The sequence below is a fragment of the Chiloscyllium punctatum genome, chromosome 8, assembly GCF_047496795.1.
Source record: "Chiloscyllium punctatum isolate Juve2018m chromosome 8, sChiPun1.3, whole genome shotgun sequence".
NCBI classification, from domain to species: domain Eukaryota; kingdom Metazoa; phylum Chordata; class Chondrichthyes; order Orectolobiformes; family Hemiscylliidae; genus Chiloscyllium; species Chiloscyllium punctatum.
In genome coordinates, this window is record NC_092746.1 from 60,996,932 (window position 1) to 61,022,312 (window position 25,381).

Sequence of the window (25,381 nt, forward strand, 5' to 3'; positions counted from 1 at the left end):
GCTTTCCCAAAACTGGGCTCCTCACATTTATGTCAATTAAACTGCATCTGCCACTCCTCGGCCCATTGGCCCATCTGATCAAGATTCCGTTGTAATCTGAGGTAACCTTCTTCACTGTCCACTACACCTCCAATTTTGGTGTCATCTGCAAACTTACTAATTATATCTCCAATGTTCGTATCCAAATCATTATATAAATGATGAAAAGTAGTGCACCCAGCACCAATCCTTGCAGCACACTACTGGTCACAGGCATCCAGTCTGAAAAATAACACTTCACCACCACCATCTGTCTTCTACCTTTTTGAGGTAAAAACAATGACTGCAGATGCTGGAAACCAAATACTGGATTAGTGGTGCTGGAAGAGCACAGCAGTTCAGGCAGCATCCGAGGAGTAGTAAAATCGATGTTTCGGGCAAAAGCCCTTCATCAGTTATTCCTGATGAAGGGCTTTTGCCCAAAACGTCAATTTTACTGCTCTTCTGATGCTGCCTGAACTGCTGTGCTCTTCCAGCACCACTAATCCAGATTCTACCTTTTGAGCGAGTTCTGTATCCAAATAGCTAGTTCTCCCTGTATCCTGTGAGATCTAACCTTGCTAACCAGTCTCCAATGGGGAACTATGTCGAATATCTTACTGAAGTCCATATAGATCACATCCACCGCTCTGCCCTCATCAATCCTCTTTGCTTTTTCAAAAAACTCAATCATGTTCGTGAGACATGATTTCCCACACACAAAGCCACGTTGACTATCCCTAATCAGTCCTTGCCTTTTCAAATATGTGTAAATCATGTCCCTCAGGATTCCCTCCAACAACTTGCCCACCACCGACATCTGGCTCAGCGATCTATAGTTCCCTGGCTTGTCCTAACCATCTTTCTTTAAATAATGTTACCATGTTAGCCAACCTCCAGTCTTCTGGCATCTCACCTGTGACTATCGATGATACAAATATCTTCGCAAGTGATTGTACAATCACTTTCCGAGCTTCCCATAGAGTTCTAGGGTGCATCTGATCAGGTCCTGAGGATTTATTCATCTTTGTTTTCAAGACATCCAGCACTACATCCCCCACTCCCTCTCTGTAATATGGACACTTTTCAAGATGTCACCATCTATTTCCCCACATTCTACATCTTTCCTATTGATTCTTGTTAGCCTTATTTGCCAAAGCTATCTCATCCTCTTTTTGCCCTCCTGATTTCCCTCTTAACTATATTCCTACTGCCTTTATACTCTTCTAAGGATTCATTTGATCTCTCCAGCCTATACCTGACATATGCTTCCTTCTGTTTTCTTAACCAAACCCTCAATTTCTCCAGTCATTCAGCATTCCCAATCTTGCTTCTTGTCATAGTTACTTCATGAAGGAGCTTTGCTCCTGGTCTCCCAACAGATGCAACAGATTGGAAGTTGCAGGGGCAAAGATCTATTTTGCAGGAGGTGAATGGATAAGTGAGCAAAAGGTGTGTGGTGGGGCACTAATTCACAAATTTACTATGTAAATCTTTGGATAGACAGCATTAAGATTAAAAAGAAATTGTCTAATGGAGTTTACTGTTACTTGTGTTAAATCAACACTTTCTGTTCCCTTGTTATTATGTTTCCATGGACTTTGTAGCTCACAGGCACATTCCCATGACTTCTGTCATCAGCTTTTTAGATGTCTAGTAGAGGAACAAGTTAGAAGGGAAAGAATTGCAATTGTAAAATCTATGCAGACTTGCCTTTAGTCTACCTATTCTAGTAAGAGGATACTCATTCAAATGGTCTCCCTTCTTAAAATTCCGATGACTTTCTTTTCAGTACTTAGTATGCAATTGTTTGTTCATTGTGATGCGCATCACAGTTTTCGCTGTTACAAAATGCACATAGAAGCATGCTACCTGTGCTGGTAATGAACACTCTTGACCTTTTCAGCAAAAATTTCACTGCAGTTGTTCTGTAGTTTTATTTATTCCGACTTCTTAATAAAAGAACATTTCCTTTCAGATGTCAGGGATTACTTCACAAACTCATGGGTACTAATGACTCTTTTCCACTTTCCCACTAATTTCAGTTTTTTAACAGAAAACTTGGAATTATTTCCTTAATCCCATTTGAATCAATTTCAAGTTCGCCATAAAACTGAAATTCTTCTTCCTTGACCTTTAGGACCATATCTTGTGCCCAGCGATTTCCCATTGTTCCCCCATGTTCTCAGGTCACATCTTTTCCTTGAACAGTGGTCCACCCAGCTTTGTCTGCCATTATCGCCCTCCCCTTAATTGAATTTATTGTTGTATATGTGTGTATGTTCTTTTAAGAGAGAGAAGCAGCTGGCAAGGACTGAAAGCACAGTGTGCTGAACAATTTAAAAATGTATCATTTAGTTGATACAAATATCTGGTGCTGTGTTGCCAAAAACAAATTCAGATTCAGCCAATCAGTTTAAATTATGACCCAGAGTCCAAAATCCAATCGAATTTGAAGTTAATGTTTTGATGACATCAAACCAATGAACTGATCTGATGTTTTGGGTATAATAGCTCTCTGAAATGTACCTACCCATAAGAATAGTTGTGCAGCAGAAGACCAAAGAAGAGACAACCCAAGAAAATACAGCAAAAAATCTACAAAGGAGAATTAACAAAGCTGACTGGTTTTGGAACATGATTTTTATTTTTGTAAATCTTAATCGGGTTTTTATTATCAGACCAGTATTGTAGAGTGGGAGGTAAAAGATAGGTTTAAGAGAAAGGAGTTGGAAATATTTGTTTAATGTTTTCTTTTGGATTTAAAGAATAAAATTCTTGTTTTTTATGTTAAATAGTGAGATCAAGGATGGTTCCTTGCCTCTTGAAATTTAACAGATTACCGCACAAGGTGAGCTTCTGTCTGTCTGGTTTAAATTAGCAGAAGGGTTTACCCTGTGTTGTAACACAGTTGAATGGAACTCTAATAAGGCCAAACCTGAAATATTGTGTGTAGTCTGGTTCCCTTGTCCAAAAAAGTACACTTGCCATAGCGGGAATGCAACGGGCTGATTTTTGGGATAGTGAGGTTGAGTTCTGTGGAGATTGGGCTCACATTCTCTAGAGTTTTAAACAATGAGAAACAATTTCCTAAAACATCTGAAAATCTTTGTGGGATATGCATAGTAGATGTTCTGTGTAGGATGCTTTCTGTGGCTGTGGGTCTAATATCAGACACCGTCTTGGAAAAATTCATTTATTTCATAGGGGCGAGGCAATGTCCGAGTGGTATTATCACTGGACTGTTAATCCAGAGACTTGGATAATGTTCTGGGAACTTGGATTTGAATCCTGCCTCAGCAAATGGTGGAATTTGAGTTCAATAAAAAAGGGAAGAAAAATGTCTAAAATTAAGAGTCTAATGATGGCTATGAATCCATCACCGATTGCCAGAAAAGCTGGTCTGGTTCACTAATGTCCTTTCGGGAAGAAAACTGTCATCCTTACTTGGTCTGGCCTATAATATGATTCCAGACTACATCACTGTGGTTGACTCTTAACTGTCCTCTGGGCAATTAGAGGTGAGCAATAAATACTCCCTAGCCAGTGATGCCCTTGTTCCATGAATGAATTTTTTAAAAAAAATTCCATTCATTCAACTTATTTTGGACTGAGATGAGAAGGAACATCATCATTCCCCAGGGTTGGGGGGTGTTAATTATTGAAATTTGCTCCTCCAGAGGGAGATTTTTAGTTCCTCTACTATCAATGGATATAGGATTAGTAATCGCCAACATCCTGGCAGTTTGCATTGCACCTTTCCATGAAAGTGCAGGTGATTTAACACCTGTCTTTTTATCTTTGTCCTCACCATCTGAGCTTCCATTCATTAGAAGCACTAATTTACATGTACTGTTTTCAATTTGATATACTGTTCACAATGCACTCTGCTGCATTTAATATAATGAATGCATATTTGGTGATTGCTTTGTGAAATGCTTCAACTTAATCCACAAGAATGATACTGTGGTTCTGGTGGTGTCCACCTTCTCATTTTCTACCTTGTATTTAAGCTAATATCTGTCCTTAGTACATTACTGTACTTGGTTTGATTTGAAGCTGAAGAAACAGGACCAGTTTCTCTCAGTTAGGCTTCTTGCAGTCTTCTGGATGCAACTAACAATTGAATCCAACAATTGCAGATTGTAATGTCAGACCCCAACACTGACACCTTCTGCAGGAGGATGCTCTCGTACAGTATCGTGTGTCTGTGTATGAAATCATATTCTGACCACAGGCAATACTGCAGAAGTTGATACTGATTTCTTTCTTTTAAAGTGTACTTTTCAGACATGGGTGACATAGTTGAAAATGGTCATTATGTTTCTGACTATGTATTTTCATTTGCTTTGAAGATTTACTCTGATCACATTATTGCGTGCTACTAATGTACTAATTTGAAAGTGCTATCATGATATCTGATTCAGTGGCAATATTTTCAGATTTGAATTTAAAAACACATTAGGTACAAAGCTTCATTATAGATGCCTCTGTACATTCTACAGGCAGAATGTGAAATTCAGGGATATCTTAAAATAAGACTTTGAATCGAGGTCGCATTGGAGATCTTGGCTAAATGTAAAAGATCCCATGGCGAAAGTGAGGACTGCAGATTAGAGTAGAGTGTGGGGTGCTGGAAAAGCACAGCAGGCCAGGTAGCATCCGAGGAGCAGGAGAGTCGACATTTTGAGCAGAAGCCCTTCATCAGGATCCCACGCAGTGTTCAAAGAAATTGGGGCTAATTTTTAAAACTCCGCCAGCCTTACTAAAAGTGATTATTTCTTCTTACTATTTCTGGAACCTTGCTGTGTGTAAATTGTGTGCTGTATTTCTCTGGCCTACAACCGTGACCATGCATCTTTCAGCTTTGGTTGCATATTTATCAGTTTTTCTTGCATTATCAGTTGTTAAAAATTATAGAATATTTTAGAAGTGTCGTTACTTTTCTTGGTTGTTGGAGTTGGAACATTTTGCATAGAATAGCACTAAACATGTGAATGTGATCCTGTCTGTTCAGTTTCATTCTTAAAATATGATAGCTTGTTTTAGAGTTGTCTTGTGTAGCCAGAACAGTCTCTGATTTTGCTGTGTGAGGAGATCCACCTGGCAGTTTCTGTCTTATCCTGTTGGACCTGGGAGCATTTAATAATGTCAGTTTTCAGTTAGGTCAGCGGAAAGAGAGAAAGAAAGAATTCTATGCTTTACTTTCATTTATTTGTTTAATTAGCATAATGCTGATTTTGTATTCCACTGGTTAAATAATGGTGTAAACCAGAGGTGTTGGTGTTTTTTAATGTAAGGGCAAGTACAAAGTGCTATTTTAGACTGATTCCTGGGATGGCAGGACTGGCACGTGAAGGAAGACTGGATTGACTAAGTTGGAATCAGTGGAATATAGAAGAATGAGCGGGGAATCTCATAGAAACATCTAATACTGATTAGACTGGACAAGCTAGATTTGGGAAGAATGCTTCCAGGGGTCGGAGTCTAAGAATAAATGATAAGCTAATCAGGACTGAAATGGGGAAGAGTTTTGTTGCTCAGAGTTGTGAGCTTGTGGAATTTTCTACCACGGAAAGCTGTTAGGGCCTGTTTATTACATATATTCGAGAGGGAGCTGGATGTGGCCCTTAAGGCTAAAGGGACCGAGGGGTATGGAGAGAGTGCGAGTGGTATACTGAAATTGCATGATCAGCCATAATCATATTGAATGGTGGAGCAGTCTCGAGGGGCTGAATAGCCTACTCCTGCACCTTTTTTTTTTGTGTTTTCCACTGCTTAAGCATAAGCTATCTGTAATGTTGAATCGCTGCATCTCCCTGAAATCTCCTGGAGACAAATAGAAACTGTAAAGTATCCTATATTCAGACTGGAAAGAACAAAATAAGATATGAATGCTGTTTGTTTTGGTGTTTAACAACTGGAAAATAAATTTCTATGTTTAATGGTAGGGATTTGTGCTTGTGTGGATGGAAAGACGAAGGCTGTTTTTTATATTTTATTTCTAATCATCTGATTCCCTTTTATTGTGAGTGTTATTGAATATCCAAAAGAATCTAACCATACTTTTGGCACCTATTTCTTTTGAAGTAGAACAAGACTGTTTGTAACTTCAGCCTCCTGTTTGAACCTGAGATGAGCTTTTAACCAATTATAGGTACCATCGTCAAGTCTGCATGTTCTCACGTTTTGAATCATAGAACTCTGCCCTGCCTATCCAAAGTCTTCCTCACCCTTGACTTCGTTCATTATCCTAATACATTTCTAGCCGACCTCTTTCATTCTTCCTTCTGTGAACTTGAGGTCAATGTAATCTGCTTGTGACATTACTTGCACTCTGTTTTTATTGCTGTCTTGCTAACCTATAAAAATTCTCAATCTGCTGATCACTGGCCCAACCTTGTGTCTGTTCCAAGAGAGATTGATAAAATAAAATAAGACACAGTTCCACAATTGAATGTGAATGATAATGCATTAAACAGATTAGATTAGTAAATCTTACAATTATACCATATCCTATCTACATTGTACTTGAAATGAGGTGCAGAAGTGCTTTTTACTATTTGATTGAATGTTTTGTGCTACTATATGACCAAGAGTAATACTTGCTTGAAGCAATGTAAACTCACTTCAGTAAAAAGGTCTGATCATTATATTCTCTGAAAGTAAAGGGATTGTCCTTATGTGTCTCTCCCACATGAAGTTGGAGAAGGTATTTACTGCATTTGAGTTTTTATTCCCAGTCTACCACAGAATTCTTGAAGATAGGACTTCCTGTTAGCTTGTGACTGTTGTGGGATACTCCTAATTTGTTCTGTTTTCCCATGTAGTGTGATTGTTTGGCACAGTGAAGTCTCAAGGTCAACACAGGCATGCATATTTATGTAGTTGTCCTCTGAATGCACAGTTACATTGGCAAAATGTGTGCAATTCTTAATGGTTCCGCATCTGTACCCATTGGATCTGTTGCTCAGCATCACCAACCGGCCCTGGTCAACAGGCCATTATGAAATGCTGTGCAAGAGTAATGACCTCCCTGGTGGTGTGTACAGCAGCATTTGTACTTATTGGTCACTGCATTCATGAATGCTTGGATTGCCTGAGACATATATGACTATATGTACTTTTTTACATTCTAACTTGTCCATGACTGATTGACTGTTTGTTTGTTTGTTTCTACACAGTGGGAATTAGCCAAACAGTTGAGTTACTTGCTGCAAACAGTTATTTGCATGTTTTTTCACTTTCTGGAAGACTACGAGACCTGCACACTGCAAACGATGCAGTATCCCAGGTGATCGATAGACTTTGGCATCCTATTCACCTAAAGTTTTGCTAATAGAAGTTACAGATGTTGTGTAGTGTTACTCATTATAGTCTAGATAATGCTTCCATTATTTGTGTGAATTGAATTTAGCAACTATGATTTGATTTATTATTGTCATGTGCTGAAGTACAGTGAAAAATGTTATTTTGCACTCAGTGCAAACAGATTATAACACGCACTGCATTGGGTAATAGAACAGAGAGGATAGAATGTTACAGCTGCAGTGGAGGTGCACAGAGAACAAGACCAACATCAGATTTAAAATTTGAGGTCCATTCAAAAGTCTAAATAGTGTGGAAGAAGCTGTTCTTGAATCTATTCATACATATCTTCTGTGCAGAAGAGAGTATAATTAGGGTGGGAGGGGTCTCTGATTAGGGTTCGTTGCTTTTCTAAGGCAGTGGGAAGTATAGATTGAGTTGATAGCTGGAAGGCTGGGTCGTGCTCTGAACTCTAGTTTCTCGTGGTCTTGGGACGAGCAGTTGCCAAAACACTGTGGTGCATCCAGATGTGCATCTATTTAAAAAATTGGTGAGACTCCTTGTGGGCATGCTGAAATTTGTTAGCCTCCTGAGGAAGTAGTGATGCTGTTATGCTTTCTTGACTATTGAGTTGATATGGGTTGACTAGGGCAGATTAGTGATCAACGCTCTCAGGAACTTTGCCCTCTCAACTATCTCCAGCTGAGTACCACTGATCCAGTTAGGGGCATGCCCCCAACTCCGCTTCCTGAACTCAGTGACTACCTCCTCCGTTTTGTTGACATTGATAGAGAGATTGTTATCTTTGTGCCGTGCTGCTAAGCACTCTTATCTCTTTTCTTTTTCTGTCTTCTCGTTGTTTGAGATCTGCCTTGTGCCAGCAAACTTGTAAATGGATTTAGGGTGGAATTTGGCCATGCAGTCGTGAGTGTATAAGGAATATAGTAAGCCATTGAGGCACGTTGCCTAGTTTTACTTTAGCATGGGGATGGTGATGATCTTTTTGAAGCAGATGGAGACACTAGGTCATAGTAAGGAGACCGAATACATCTGCCAACTGGTCCGGACAGGATCTGAGCGCATGGCCGGGCACTCCATCTGGACTGGTCACCTTCTGTGGGTGTGTGCTCAAGAAAGCTGATCTAACATCTGTGCCAATGACTGGGTACAGGTGAAACCAAGGCTTTGGAATTGACGAAATTGTATTCAAAGTTAATATAGAATTAATTGAACTTGTTGGGTAGGGATATACTGTTGTCCACGATTGTGTTCGATTTCGCTTTGTAGACCATGAGATTGTGTTAGCCTTGCCACAAACGCCTGATGTCAATGTGGTTGATTTGGGTCTCAAGCTTAATTTGGTATGGCATCTGAGCACTTTAAAGGTTGTACCTGACTTCCTTATTAAGTCAGGTTGCCTGACTTGAATGCCTCAGACCTGAACTTTGGTAGGGAATGGATCTCCCAGTTCATCCATGTTTTCAGGTTGGGACATATTTGGATTAACCTCTTCGGCAGGCAGTCTTATTCAAACTAGTAGCGAAGTCTGAGTTTAAGCTCCGTTTTAACGACACCATATTTACTGAAGCAGGTATTGTTGTCATGGCATACCATCTGGGCTCAGCTCTCTCCTAACATTTTCATTGATTTCCACAAGAAACCATTTTCAATAACTAACTAACCACCTGTTGCTTGCATTTTTTTTCGATATTCAAATGATGCATTTGCTGTATTTGAATCTGCAACAGCATGTGAGAATTTTCTTGCAGACCATAATGGGATCCATACACTCATTCACCTGTGAAATGGGGCAATCCAAAGAGCTTCCTTCCTTCCTTGTGCTTGTTAAGCGTTCCACTCGTGTGTCCCTGGGAATCACCAGCCTACTTTCTGTGGTTGGTAAGTGTCAGGATTCCTATAGCTCTGTGCTCCACTCCTTTTGTAACCTCGCATTTGCGGCTCAAGCCATTTGCTTATCATGCCAGCTTGATAATGGATTAGGATATATTAAAAGTGGTTTATAGAATAATTGGTAAGGTGATGCAAGACGTCTTTAACAGTGCTATTAAGCAGCACTTGCCGAAAGACACACCTAGCACAAAGGAACATGGTTATGGTTGTTGGAGGTTAGACATCTTGGCTCTAGCACATCTCTCATAGAGTTCGGCAGGTAGTGTCCTAAACCCAACTGATAAATTGTTCAGCAAATGACTCCTCTCAACTCCCCAAGGCATCAGTCAGGAATGTGGTGGAATGCATCCTACTTGCTGCGATGAGTGAAGGTCTAACAACATCATTTTGGATAAAACAACCAACTTAACTGGCACATCCACAGACATTCACCCTTACAACTGCCAATGCTCAGCAGCAGTGGGTACCATTTACAAGATACACAACATAGTTCCACAAGGCTCTATAGACAGCACCTTCCCAACCCTCAATCGCTACCATCTAAAAAGACAAAGGTAGCAGGTACACGGGAACACCAACCACCTCCAAGTTGCCTTTCAAACTGCTCACCATCCTTACTTGGAAATATTTTTGCCATTGCTTCAGAGTTGCTGAGTCAAAGTCTTGGAACTCCTTGCCAACAGATCTGTGGGTCTCCCTACCAAATGGACTGTGGCAGTTCAAGAAGACAACTCGCCATTATCTTAAGACCTACTGGAGATGGGCAATAAACGCTAATTTGTCCAGCAATGCCAACATCCCATGGATGAATTTTGGGGCGTGGGGGGGGAGCTATCCTGATCAGGTGATTGCCTACCATCGATCCATGTCTGACACACTTTCCTGAAAAATATCTTCTCTACCTCTAATTGACCTAAAAGTGTACAATATTCCAAGATGTGGAGCAGACCAGTTCCATTTACATGCAACTAATGCAGTAGCAATGCAAGGGGGATTCATCGCTAACAGGATTCTGGAATAAAGCCAAAAAGGCGTTCTGCACACTAACGTATACCAGCTATGTGACCTGTATCCTGAACACTAGCCAGCTGTATTGAGCAGAAGACCTTTCCTCAAGCCTGTTCATATTTCTCTTTGTGACATGGTGTCTTCTATTTTAAAGTCCCCTGTGATGTACTTTGGTGCACTCACAACTTTAAATCACAGCTTTATTTTTTATGGTGAGAGAGAGCCCAATACTGAAATTTGCACTATAGAATGTAAGAGGGAAAAATTGTTTGTGCTTTGCTGAGATGAGCTTGGTTTGCAACAGCCTGAAGGCTGTGCTGGAGGGCAATGATGTGATCAGTGTTCAAAGAAGCTAATAGATGGGATACAGTAAGAATGTGATTATACCTGACCTATTGCTTGAATTTAGCAAGGAGTGAGAAGTGATTGTCAATTGAACCTGTAACAAAAACCAACATAGACTGAGGCCAAGGTTAGTTCATCATGTTACCCAGCGAAGCAAACTGAAAAATTCTTTTTGTTTTAAGGGGTTGGTAGAAGTATCAAACTATAAGTAACATGCTTTTGCTTTGAGTTTTTAATATTTGATATGATGACCATTATTGCTGGCAATCTAGTATTTGTTGTGCATCCCAAATTGCCTTGAAATGAGTGACTGACTTTACTCTCTTTCGTAGGGGCATGGAATGCGCTATCGCAACAGTAGTAGTCTAACAAAATTTTAAGGGCATTTAAATGGTCATTGGATAGGCATATGGGCAAGAATGGAATAGTGTAGATTAGATGGCCTTCAGGTTGGTTCCACACATCAGCGCAACCTCAAGGGCTGAAGGGCCTGTATTGCGCTGTAATGTTCTATGGCTACTTAAGCCATTTAAGAATGTAGTCAATCACATTGCTGTGGGTCTGGGGTCACGTAGACCAAACCAACCAAGAATGGCCAAATTCATTATATAGCTAGATGGATTTTTATGAGCATCCACTATACCTTTTTTTTTAATTCCATATTTATTAATAGAAATTTAATTTCACCACATACTATGATGGGATTAGCATCCCAGTTCACAGTGCATTAGCCTGGATTCTCTTGCTTATTAATCCAGTGACGAAGACAATACACCACCACCTCACGTAAGTGTGGTGTCTTAATGGTTTAATCTACCTGAAGACGTTTTTTCACTAGGATGAGAAAGAAAGGTTGTGCAATGTAGTATGTATTTATCTGGCTATGTAGTTTATAACAGGCCTTGCATCTGTGCATATTTCCTGTTTCTCACATGTGATTTTTCTCACTGGTTGCCAAGTTGTGCCATGCTGGTAACCTAACTGGTTTTATGAATACATTTGGAGTAAGTGTGATTTACACTTTGAAATGTGATTAACTGACGCAATGCAGCCTTCTATAAATATGGGTGGAGGATGTTTTGGTTTTTGAATGCAGTATTCCAATAGACTTTTGTTAGGCATGTTATGTTCTTGAGATTCTTACACACTTGATACAACTGCAAATGCCAACTTCTGTGAACAAGCAACCAAATTTATTAAGCACAATACAGTACAAGCTTTGGAGAAACCCTGAACACTCTTCATCATGCTTCTATGTCATGTCCAGGGGTGTCTCTGAACAAAAGAAACAGTCTTTCCTTTATACAAAAATCTTTACATCACAGTTAGTAATGCCCACAAGGCAACCCTCAGCCATCCCTCACAGTCACATGCCTCTCAAGATACAATGCAGTGGCCACCCCACCTCCAGAAACAGTGTAATGCAAATCATCACTTAATGGTCAAATCTGTTGCAAATTGTTTTTTGTAACTATAGGGGAGTAGTCAAATTCCAACTGTAATGTTCTTATTGATTTCTGGATGAAAATGTAAATCATCCCTGAATGACAAAGAAATGGCTGTGTAAACCTCCTACATTCCATCTATGAGACAAAGGCACATCACCTTACCCCAGAGCATTCAATTTCTTGCAGGTCAGTAGAGCAAACTAACTCTTTTTAATATCTCAGGCAGAGTGATTTTTATTTTTATTTTTTTCTACTTTTAATTCTAGTAGTATTGTTACAGAACTAGTTTGAACATTGCATCGATCATTCTTCTTATGTGAGGTTAACAGGCTATTTAGCCAGGTGGGTGGTAGTTCCCTTACCCTGCAGACTTATTTCATCTAATTCCTTTGAAATAATTGGTAGATGATAGAGTTGACCACTGTTGCTGCCTTTAAAAACTGTTGCAGACAAACATGTTAGGAATGGAAGTAATCATTTGGGACCCGTGAGCCTGTTTTGCCACATGGCTGATCTGTTTGCTTTTGAATTCTACATCAGCTACCTTTTTTGTTTGAGTATGCAGTTGATCAAGACTTGAGGCTTGCTTTTTCCTTGCGATCACAGCAACATTTTCTCTTGTCCCAATTCTTATATCTTTTTCCTCTAGACCATTGTACACTTGGCAAATAGAAATTGTATGATTCAATCTACTATCTAAACCTGCCTTTTTTTAAAATACACTATTATCAGATCTCCCATTGTGATGCTGTACTCTAAGTACAACTTCTGTTTTTCCAACTTAATCCAGCAGTTGAATTTGCTTTTCCCTGGAATTGTTGTGGTAAATCTCTTCATTCAATGACCTTCACGTCCTCCCTAAAGGATGGTGACTGGATTGGGTGCACCACTTAGTGTATGATTGGATCACACCTATTAAAAATGTTCTAAATGCATATTAGTTATTTGCAGTTTAGCAGATGGTAAAGCATTATTCAACTTTGTGAATTCTTGCAGTTTGTGTGAGACATTGGTGCTGATTAGTATTTTTAGTCTAAGGGAGCCATTTTATGGCTGAAAAAATATTACAAATTGAGACTGAATAATTCAGATTTGAATAAAATTTAAATCTGAGCATTCCAGTTGTTTTTCAGACTAAATTTTGGAAACTGTATTTGAATCTCACATCTTTACTTCCCAAAGAAATGGGTAAGAAATGAAAATTTGTACCTATTAAAAGCCTTAATTACTGAACAGGAAAGGTGTGTTGCAAACAGATTGTTGGTAGTTTATTCTGGCAAACCTGGATAAGTGCCTAACTTGTGGAAACATGATCATCAGTCAACTCACTGAAGGACTCACTTTAATATTTTCCAGAATTTAATTTCCTTTCAGGAAATTTTGTTTTCTTGTTTAGTGCCTTTTTAAAAATATTTTAATCTGTAGATCAGTAGTGATTACACATTTACTTATCCCAGGCACTGTTGTGAGTGGCTTTTTTTTTCTCTCCTGGTGTTTTCCTACCATATTAAGGATGTATCTTTCTTTGATGTAATAGGAAATTTTGGAAAAAAAACAATGCTGCTGGTATAATTCTTCACTTAGTTCTTAACTATTACAGGGTAGTTTTTAAAATCTGCCTAAAGCATATTCCTCGCATGTAGCCCCACATGATTTAAAAAAAACTAAACACCAGTTTAAACGTTTTCTTTAAGAAATGGTCATTTACAAAAGCAGCATGCTCATAGCATGGTTTCAAATGCATTGCAAGTATCTTCATTTCATTCAGTGGTATAACTGCTGTGCCTTGGGATGTTCAAATGTGCTAAGCATATGATGGTGGAGTTGGAAGGAAGAGTGAGTAATCCAGAAAGTAATATGTAGTGTTTTGGGGATGACTGTCCTGCTAACTGAAGTTTGGCTACAAGACAGTCTGGCAGCTAGTCTGCTACTGCAGAAGGCAAATTGCTGATGGTGAAAATCTGAAATGAACATAAAGCTGGAAAAATTTGCAGCTTTGGGGAAACAGATAATGTTTTTAGTTTTGTATGTCTCTTTTTCAGAACTAAAAAGATAAGCCAGGTATATGGGGCTAAGACTCAGTTGGGTGGCTCTAAATGGATGGAGCGAGCAGCGTAGATGATTTCATAGTGATGTAGTGGTAGTGTCCTTACCCCTGGATCAGGAGGTTTAGGTTCAAGTCCCACTTACTCCAAAGATATGTGATAACATGTCTGAACAGGTTGATTAGAAAAATTAGATTACTTCATTGGAACTCAGGTTTTCACTTGAATAATCAACAACTTTTATTACTTGATTTATTGGGCTAAAGAACAAGTCTAATGCTAAAGAAAATGCAAGTGGGTGAGTTGATTTACCTAATAATTGTATAACCAGATAAATTTCCAGTTTTTTTGGAATAATCACAGACAATATGCCAAATTGCAACATCGCAAATGGAGTTTTGTTTTTGAAAACTTTTCTGCCATATTCAAAACTTTAAATATAATGCGGAGGATGTTTGATCGTGCAATATATGTTGTTTTTACTTTTACTTCTTTTGCAGAAATTTATCACTGGCTGGAAGAATAAACATTAGTACTGAAAGATACCTCTACTGAGTAAAAAATGGGTTTTACTGGTAAAAAATCTACAAAAGGGCCAGTTTGCTGGCGAAAGCGGGTTAAATCTGAGTATATGCGTCTTCGACAGCTGAAACGCTTTAGACGTGCAGATGAAGTTAAGGTAAGAATGGTTTGAATTGATGTCGCTTGTATTCAGTCTGTAGTTGCTATTTTTCTGGAACCAGGAGGGGGTGCTCTTATTTATATAATTCAATCCTGAGTGGAGCATTTCATATATTGTTATGGAGTGAATCATTATGTCTGCCCACTGTGCAGAAGGGGGAAATCAATCTCTTGTGCTTCTAATTAAACAAATAACGTCATCTCTAGGATGAACGTTTAGTAAGTAACAAAAATTAAGAATCTTAGCCAAGACAATCTAATTCTTTTCATAAAGAACTGAGATCTTGGAGCATTATCTTTTTATTTATTTAGCATTATTATTTAATTTGCATTTTCTAACCTCACTTCATTCCCAGTAGTCCAATATCAGGTTAACCTTGAGTTAACCATTTTTCAATAGTTTTAGATCATCTGTAAATGTAATAATTTGTTTGTGACAGCTAGCTCTAAAACGCAAAATGAAAGTGACTCCTGTTGAGGATATAACAAAAATATTATTTTAGGCTAATAACCGGCTAAAAGTAAAGACGAGCATTTAGCCTGTCTTAATCTGTGAATTCCCTATACTGTTATATTTGTTCACAAGTAAACTCAACTACCTAGATTTATAGTTTGTCTTCCATAGTTGTTAAATTATTTTTCCTTATGGTGGTTCAGTGGTTCGCACTGCTGCCTAACAGTGCCAAGGACGCGGGTTCAATTCCAGACTCTGGCAACTGTTTGGAATTTGCTCATTCTTCCTGTGTCTGTGTGGACTTCTGAGTGCTCTGGTTTCCTCCCACAATCCAAAGATGTACAGGTTAAGTGAATTAGCCATGCTATAATAGGGATGTGTAGGTTAGGTGCATTAGTAGGTAAATGTAGGATAGGGGAATGGGTCTGGATGAGTTACTCTTCAGAGGCCCAGTGTGGGCTTGTTGAGCTGAAAGGCCTGTTCCCACACTGTAGGGATTCTGTGATTCTATAAGCCTCAGAAAATTGTAGTGGGAGAAGTGTAATATTTCCACCCTCAATCATGCTTGCTGTTTAACAAATTTTGTTATCTTGGGTCTAGGGTGACAGACAATTTAACTCTTGAGGCAGATCTCACCATCAGCTGCTTTTATTTTTGCTGTGACTGTTTAGTTCTGGCTTTAAAAGAAAAACGCCCCTTTTTAAAGCTTTGCCTCGACAGACTTTTATATAACTCGGACCTCCTGTCCCATATTGTTGCATGTTTTTTGTTTGTATTGGAAATGACTTTAGTCCTTCATCAAAACTTCAATGCTTTTGGAAATTGAAAAAAACACAGACACTTGTGCACAAACTGAGTGGTATAGGATATACTTCACCATTTGCAATACGTCAGATACTAAAATAGACTCGTGCGCCAGCTCAATATGTTGTCCAGGTCTTGCTACATATGGGCAAAGTTACTTGTTGCTTAGGTGTCGGGCAATGACCATCTCTGATGAGAGATTTGAATCATCACCTCCTTGATGTTTAATGAGATTGACAGTGAGAGAATTCAGCAATGGTAATGTCGTGAGTGTCACTATTGACAGAAACCGAACTGAACTAGTCGTATAAATACTTTGGTTCTGAGAACAGGCCAGAGGCACTGAATTCTGCAGCATGTAACTCCCTAGAATCTGTTAACCACCTGCAGGGTTCCCATCAGGAGTGTAATGGAATATTCTCCGTGATAACATCTTCAACACCAGAAGCTTGTTACCATCCAGCACAGAGCACTTTGCTTGATTGAAATCCCATTGACCACCTTCAACATTCACTCCTTTAACCAGCAATGCATAGTGGCAACAATGTGTACATTCACAAGATAAACTGAAGCAATTCACCAAGAATCCTTCAGCATAAGAACATAAAAACTAAGAGCAGTAGTAGGCAATTGAGCTCCTTGAGCCTGCTCTGCTATTTAATTTGGTCACGGCTGATTTAATCTCAGCTTCAACTCCAATTCCTTGCCTGTTCGCCATAACCCTTTTAAGTCATTGCTAATTTAAAAACATCTGCCTATCTCTTCCTTGAGGACCTCCAGCACCTTCCAAACTTATATTATCTAGAAAGGGCAGAGGTTGCCTAGGGATACCATCACCTATAAGCCACATGATCCTTACTTGGTATTGTTGCTGTTCCTTCACTGCTGAATTAAAATCTTGAAACTCTCTAACAGCACTATGGTGTCCCAATACCTTAAGGACTGCAGCAATTCAAGACCGCTCACCATTGCCTCTGCTCCAGGCAGTTAGGGTTGGACAGTAAAGTTAGCATAATGATTAATGTCCACATCTCATAAGTAAACAAAAGAAACCCTTTCTACACTTTAGAACTTAAGCTAAGTGATGAGTAGAAAAAAAACTTAACTGCTATGCAATGATGTCTCTTTCAAAACGTTTATTATTCACAATATCTAAGAACATATTTTGTTACTTTTGGATATTTGGATTCAGCAATATAACAACATTGGTTCAGTTGTAGGAAACAAAAGGTAATTTTATGTAGTTTTGCAATTGGAAAGCTGTTCCCAATGGGTTCCACAGGCTCAGTACTAGGTCCTCTGAGTTTTATGGTGTATATATTAACAATTTGGACATAAATGTGGGGAGTATGATCAAGCTTCGAGAGAACACAAACATTGGACACGTAGTTCATAATGAGGGGGTTAGCCTTTAAACTGCAGGTGGATTCCAATGAACTGGTTGGGTGGACAAGAACAATGCAGATCGATAAGTTGGTTGAGATAGCATATGAAAGCCTTTCCTTATTTAGCAGAGGTCTGGAATACAAGAACAATGACATTATGCTGGAACTGTATATATCATTAGTTAGGTTACAGCTTGAGTACTGTGTGCACTCTGATCACCTCAATAAAGAAAAGATGTACAGTATTAGAAAGAGGACAGAAGATTTGAGGATGATGTTGGGTTTTGAAAACAAACATCTAAAAGAGATTGTATCCAATGTGGTGGGACAGTAGAGAAATCTTGATGTACAAAATTGTGGAGGGCCTAAGCAATGTTTGTGAATCACCTATTTATGTTAGAAGGGATTGGGGACATGGATTTAAAATAATATTGAGGGGAGAGGTGGAAAACCTGAATTCCCTGTACTTTTATTTCTTTAACTAGTCTGCCATGTAAAACATTATCAAAAATTCAGGATCCTACTGTTACCACATTTGCAATAAGTTCACTATTTTTGATTTACTGGCACCACATGATCTTAGTGCATGCTGGAATACAAATTTTACATTTGCTCATGAAAGTATGTTAAGTAAGGAAACCTACGACCCTGAACTTTATTTGCAACTCTTGGCTACCCTGAAAGTGACCTAGCAATGTACATTCCTTGTGAATGGATCATAAATGCCTGTCTAGCCATTCATGTACACATGCTAAGGAATAAAAGAAAACTACAAAACTAGATGCTTCGTAAGCCAATTCCTCATTCCTGATGAAGGACTTTTGCCTGAAACGTCGACTCTCCTGCTCTTGGATGTTGCCTGACCTGCTGTGCTTTTCCAGCATCTCTCACTCAACTCTAATCTCCAGTCCTCATTTTTTGGCTCTGTAAACCAAGCTTTACCCCTGCAGCTATGACACTTGACATTGGTTGGAATTGCTCCGAAATGCTAATAAACAAAATAACCATTACTCTTCTCCCAATTATTATCAAACTGCTATGTAGCAAGAGTACTACTATATTGTACTTATATCTCAGTGCTGAGCATTCATTACTTCCTTGCGCCAATTTAATAAAAGCTTGGTAAAGAGATTTACTGAAAATCTAAACTGTGACAAATTTATCTTTTTTTTTTAACCGTTGTCATGGAGGCCCTTTAAGTTTTGTTTCCATTATTGTATGCTGACTTTTGTTCTTGCGTGGAATGTGAGCATGGCTGACTTGGGTTGGGGGCAAGAGACACGGTGGACAAATACAATGATCATTGAGTGGCACCATATCAAAGCATTTTTTTATAGAATCCTTAGTGTGGAAACAGGCCAGTTGGCCCAACAGGCCACTGACCCTCCAAAGAGGATCCCACCTGGACCCATTCCCCCAACCTATTACTCTATTTCCCATGACTAATGCAGCTAACCTACACATTCCTGAACACTAAGCAATTTAGTATGGCCAATTCACCTGACCTGCACATCTTTGGACTATGGGAGGAGTCTCTCTGTCTCTCTCTCTCTCTCTCTCGCTCGCGCTGTCTCTCTCTCTCTCTCTCTCTCTCTCTCTCTCTCGCTCGCTCGCTCGCTCGCTCGCGCTGTCTCTCTCTCTCGCTTGCGCTGTCTCTCTCTCTCTCTCTCTCCCTCACTCGCGCTGTCTCTCTCTCTCTCTCTCTCTCTCTCTCGTTCGCGCTGTCTCTCTCTCTCGCTCGCTCGCGCTGTCTCTCCTTCAGTTATAGGACATTTATGAGATTATGTTTGAAATGTTTTGTGTAGTTTGGTTTCTTTTATTCCTTCAATAATGTAATTGCGTTTAAAGGAGGTCCAGAAGAGGTGTACTAGATTGATGTTTGGAATGAGCAAGTTGAGCCAGGGAATGATATGTACAGCCTGGGCTTGTTTTTGCTGGAGATTGAGTGAGGGGTGACTTGAATGAAATGTGCAAGACTGGCTCTTGAGGTGGTGTTATGGTCACACTAGTTTTGGACTAAAAGGTGTAGGTTCAAGTCCCACCAACTCAGTGCAATTGATTTTAAAGAAATTTTATAAGATCTTGGACAGCCTAGACAAGGTGGACATGACTGACAGTTATTCTTCTTGCAGTTGAGTCCAAAATAGGAATCATTACTTTTAAGATTAGAGGGCATCCTTTTTAAGGTAGAAATTGCACCCACTACCTCCAAGGATTGTGAAATTTGAATCTCCATCTCAGAAGGCGATGTAGGTAATGTCATTGATTTAAGTTTGATGTGGACGCAGTTTTGTTATGTAAGGAAATCAAAAGTGTTTGGAATACCATAATGAGGATATGAAATTTGAAATCTATAATCCACCATGATCATATTCAATGGTAGAGCAGGTCGGAGGAGACAAATGACCTCCTCCTTTCTCAAACTTTTATTTTTATAAGTCATGCTTTGTGGTCTATATTGATAAATTTAAATTTAAACAAATATCTTTATTCACTTCACAGAGCATGTTCAATGCAAATCGCCAAAAAATCAAAGAAAAGACAGAAATCTTGAATCAGGATTGGAAGCAACACCGGATACAACCTGTTCATATCATGACTTCTGTGAGCACAATGCGTGGTACCAGAGAGGTATAATAGATTTTTTTTTCTGGGAAAAGTGTTTATGGTAAATAAAGTTTTGTGCACAGTCACCCTCCCAATACAAAGAATGCTTCTTACGTTCTCCTATCCAATGCTTCAACGTGTTATTAACTGATATGAACATTATAAAAACTTTCACTATATCTGGGAGAAACTTGGGCTTGTTAATCAGCATTCTATAAATAATTTGCACAATTTGTGTTAACCAAAGATAATTGGCAACTGTTGGCTTCAGAGACTTGTACAGCCTTTGGGTATAAAACTCTGAAATGCCGGCATGAATTGAGATTAAAATTATTTATTTTTGTGGTTAAAAACAAGGACTGCAGATGCTGGAAACCAGAGTTTAGATCAGAGTGGTGCTGGAAAACACAGCAGGAAAATCCTGCTCCTCTGATGCTGCCTGACCTGCTGTGCTTTTCCAGCACCACTCTTATTTTTGTATAGTGGTTATTGAATCAAGAATGTTTTGTGCTTACAAGAAATTTTTCTTTCTATTTTGAGAAGCTCGTTGTCATCCACAATGGATGGAATTCCCTTCCCAACAGCATTGTGAAAGTACCTATGCAACATAGGTTGCAGTGGTTCAAGAAGGAAGCTCAACACCACCATCTCAAAGGCAGTTAGGAATTGGCAATTAATGATGCCAATATTCTGTGAATGAATAAAAAATAATGGCTTGTTGATTTTTTTATTTTGTCCGAAGTTGGGTGTTTTCCAAAAGAAAAATGGTCAATGAAGGCTGCGTTTTTTCTAAACTTTTAATGTAAAATAAAATATTGTTTACCATTGTGACCTGTATTGATCATTCACAGATTCAGCAAACAAGGCTCCCTTTCTCTAAATAGCCATCGATTCCTGGCTGTGTTCGGGTGGAGGTGTTATTTTATGCATTGGGTTTTGTCCATAAAATCTTTTCATCAGTAGTCTCTTTGCACTACTGATTGCACCTTGTTTGCAACTTCCAGCTATAAAGCCAATAATTACTTAATCACTCATAGGTTTGATCGAATTAAACTTCACAGATAATGGTACCAATTGACTAGATAAAATCTTTGAACACTGTAGTCAGATTGCTATTACTAAGTATCAGTGTTTAACTAATAAAATTCTTAACTATAAGAAGACGTCAGCAAAGATCAATATCTTTTATACCTTTGTGATTAAAATGGGTGTCTTTTATATAAAGTAGTGTTCGTGTGTGCAAGCAATACTTGGAGATGATGTTAGTTATGGAAATCAAAACTTTGGTTTGGTTGAGGATGAGGAACACTAGGGAGAAGAACCCACTAACTTGGATAGTCTCAAGGTCTCTGTATGGTCACCACAACTTGGGACAAAGTAAACCAAAAGGAACACTGGGTGCTTGTGACATGGGTATGGCAGTAGTCGTGGATGACTTTAATCTGCATGTAATTGGAAAAATTGGTCTGACAGTGATAGCCTGAATGAAGGTTTCAACTAATGCTTTCTAGTTGGTCCCGGAGCATTTCTTAGAAAGGACAATCTTGAGAGCAGGTTATTCTAGACTTTGTACTGTGTCATGAGATGGATTAACTAGTGACCTCCAAGTAAAAATGCCAGTGACCAGAACTTATTTTTATGCAACTTTGGTAGTCTCTGTCTTAGCCAGTTTAGGTCAGGAAATTGAATATATTTAAGGTGGAGCTAGATAGGTTCTTGTTATGAGAGACCGGATAGGAATTTCTGGGGAAATCATAATGTGAAATCTGAAACACAAAACAACCATGATCTTATTAAATAGTGGAGTAGATTCAAGGAGCATGATGAGCTACTTCAGCACCTAATTCAAATGTTCATAAAAGTTGATTGATTATGTTTGCCTTTAATTCATGTGTAAAGTCTGTTGAGATGGAGTTGTCGGTAGTTTACAGTATTGTGCAAGTTGTTGCTGATTAATTTTGTATCACCAAGATCACTTAAGTGCATAGCAAAGTACATTATTGATGCAGATCTGCATTACAATTACTGACATCATTCAATAACAAGTAAAAATACTTTTATGAAAAAACATTTAAAGTTATCATTAAATGATTAATGATTGACATTACTGTATGGAGAGTTTGCTGGTTATGACTGGGGCTGTGGCAGGGAGGCTGCTTATGGTGGGAAGTAATGTAGTTGTGTTTAGGGCCAACTGTAGAAGTTCTGATCAGGAAGATTTTGATTCTGTCAGGCTGTGGAGATCATTGTCACGGTATTAACTTTGTGCACAGAGTTTGAAATAGATTATGATTTACCAGTTAGCAAGAAATAAAATGTTGAATAGCTCTTCCCTTACTATGCAATTGATAAACATTTTGAAGGAGCAAACAATATAGGGCTGTGGAGAATGCAGAGGGAAGTGGGATTCGTAGATTATTCCATTTATCTTGGTGGGTCAAATAGTATCTTGCGCTTTAAATTTCTGTGTTTTTTATCACATTAATACATTTCACTATAACCATGTAATGCCATCCTAGCCTTTAAACTATGTAGTCGGTTGACCTGAAACATCACTTTCTTCCGATTGTCTTTCTGCAGTATATCCTAAGATTTTTTTTTTGTTTGTTTATTTCTAGTGTGCTGTGGAGAGTGGATTCTCAGAATTTCCAAAGCAAATCATTCCCTTGAAGACTTTGAATGCAGTGGCCTCCATTCCAGTTATGTACTCCTGGTCTCCCCTTCAGCAAAATTTCATGGTATGTGTTTCAGACATATGAAAGAATTATGTTTTTTAATGTTTTTGTTTATTTGTAATGTATCCGTGGATAGTATAATCTACTTAAGTTCTTAAAATTATTTTCAGTTGAACAAAGGAAGAAACTTTGGGCGGCATGGTGGCACAGTGGTTAGCACTGCTGCCTTGCAGCACCAGAGACCTGGGTTCAATCCCTGCCTCAGGCAACTATCTGTGTGGAGTTTGCACATTCTCCCTGTGTGTGCATGGGTTTCCTCCGGGTGCTCCGGTTTCCTCCCACAGTCCAAAAATGTGCAGGTTAGATGAATTGGTCATGCTAAATTGTCCATAGTTTAAGGTGAAGGGGTAAATGTAGGGGAATAGGTCTGCGTGGGTTGCTCTTTGGAGGGTCGGTGTGGACTTGTTGGGTCGAAGGTCCTATTTCCACACTGCAAGTAATCTAATCTATAAAAATAAATCTTCACTTAATTTTATTTCTTGTTTCCAACTGAGTGTTCAGTTTATTTTTAATAATATCGACTTGCTATATTTGTTAATCACCTGAGGTGACGGGTATTTTTCATGCGGACTATTTTTAAAATTTAACTAACACATGCTCCAGAAACTTATTGTTACAAAGGAAGCACTCGTACTGCTGTCTAAACCTAATAGAAATTAAGAGTCCTCGAATTTCTGAAGAACTAGTTTTGACTTTGCTGTTCCTGAAAATCATGTTTTTCAACCTTGACTTTTCAAACTTAATGTAATTCTTCCTTTCTTCTACCCGAATAAAAAGTCATATGGACTCCTCTATACTGATAATTTTGTAATACTTGAGGAGAACTGACAAATATTCCATGTGTTTAAACATGTCACTTCATAGGAGGTCAAAAATGAACTGCAAATGTTTGCTACATTTGTTCTTATAATTAGATATAAAGGACTTTTGTTAATTTAAGGTGGAAGATGAAACTGTTCTACACAACATTCCTTACATGGGGGATGAAATCCTGGATCAGGATGGGACTTTTATTGAAGAACTCATTAAAAACTATGATGGAAAAGTACATGGAGACCGAGGTAATGCTGTCCATCTGCTGTTTTTTACACTGATTAATAGTCTATGCAGGAATATTAGTTCAATCATATTTTAATTTTATTTTCTAAAATATGGAATCCAGAAACCCATGTATAATTACTTCCAAAAAAAAGACATTTTCCTGATGCTGAAAGTTAATTTGATGAAACTGACAAATGGTACTCTAAATGTAAATAGCATTTAATTGGTTCTTGAACATTGTGCAGTAATCTTTTAAGGATCATTGTTCATCTTAATCTTAACTTTCATTTTTCTCAAGGTATACCCTCAGCATTTTTCATAAGTAGTTACCTAACCTTGTATTACAAAATCTATTGTATGTGTAATAGATTTTATATGTCATGAAATTTCTTGACTTCTGTGCCTCCATATTTTAATATTTTAAGTGTAAATATTACGTAGAGGTAGATGAAAATGGGGTTTTTCCTTGTATCCAAGCTAAAATGCAAATTTCGCAACACTATTTCTTTCAACTTTTAACATCTAACCACCATTCCTGTACTGAAGTGTTCGTTTCTAAGCATGATTTTGTTTTGTTTCAAAGGAGTTGAACTTTGTATCCAGGCAGTTATCATGAAGGTTGCATAGCTGAATAATTATCCATAATACTAAAATGGCTTTTGCGCATGCACAGACACAGCCTGTCACCAAACTGTTTACAACAGGCTGTATGATGTGCTTGCATGTGGGTGTGCTGCTGATGGCATGAGCCAATGGAGATGAGGGGCTTGGAAGATCTGGGTAGTGGGTGAGTTGAGTTGGAGATCAGGACTGAAGTGGAGATTCCCCTTATTGGAGATGAGACCTTCTGCATTGCTGCTTCATTACTCCAGAATTGGGGGGAAGTGAGGACTGCAGATGCTGGAGATCAGAGCTGCAAATGTGTTGCTGGAAAACGCAGCAGGTCAGGCAGCATCCAAGGAGCAGGAGAATTAACGTTTCGGGTATAAGCCCTTCTTCAGGAATTCCTCAAGAAGAGCTTATGCCTGAAATGTCGATTCTCCTGCTCCTTGGATGCTGCCCGAAGAAGTGTTGAGAGGCAGGGGTGGAGTTATTGCTCCATCACCTTGTCCAGGATCCTGTAACTATGTATGGACAGTTATTACAACAGTACTGGTGGTCAGGCTCCACTGCTGTAGCCACTTTTTCAAAGGCCTCATAACCTAACCCATATCACGCACTTTCGATGTGTGATATTATTCCAGCCACTGAGTCCTGGATCCCTTTGCTTTTGGTTGTATTCACTTCTGATAGCACCATCTTTTTGACTGGCTGCTACCTTGCATTGTTGTCGAATGATGTCAGGTCCCACCATATGTGTTTTATTTTTGCAACATTAGCAGCTGAAATGTACAGCAATCATTTGTACCTTTTTCCATTAAACCACCCTCTTATTTTTCTTTGTTCTTAACTTCTAGTTGTAAGAATAATCAATGATGCTGAATTTGAAAATGTGTAGCATGAATTCAGAAACTTTGTCACACTACTCATTGGAGCTTAGACTTGCAATGTGATCTTATAGGATTCTTAATAAGCTTGATCGAGTAATTGC

The 25,381-nt window shown here is 38.7% G+C and overlaps 1 protein-coding gene across 5 annotated transcripts in view; it reads left to right on the plus strand.

Annotated features, from left to right (window-relative positions):
- Positions 1-25,381, plus strand: part of ezh2 (enhancer of zeste 2 polycomb repressive complex 2 subunit) — a 72,692-nt gene that overhangs the window by 7,924 nt on the left and 39,387 nt on the right. For 2 of the 5 annotated variants that reach the window (XM_072575652.1, XM_072575647.1), the window contains exons 2-5: positions 14,584-14,762; positions 19,910-20,038; positions 22,633-22,752; positions 23,690-23,810. In XM_072575652.1, the coding sequence (XP_072431753.1) occupies positions 14,646-14,762; positions 19,910-20,038; positions 22,633-22,752; positions 23,690-23,810 (487 nt within the window). In that variant the 5' untranslated portion in view covers positions 14,584-14,645. Of the gene's footprint in view, positions 1-7,202; positions 7,313-9,095; positions 9,226-14,583; positions 14,763-19,909; positions 20,039-22,632; positions 22,753-23,689; positions 23,811-25,381 lie in introns of all 5 variants that reach the window. The other 3 variants (XM_072575649.1, XM_072575648.1, XM_072575650.1) reach the window with 3 other exon arrangements.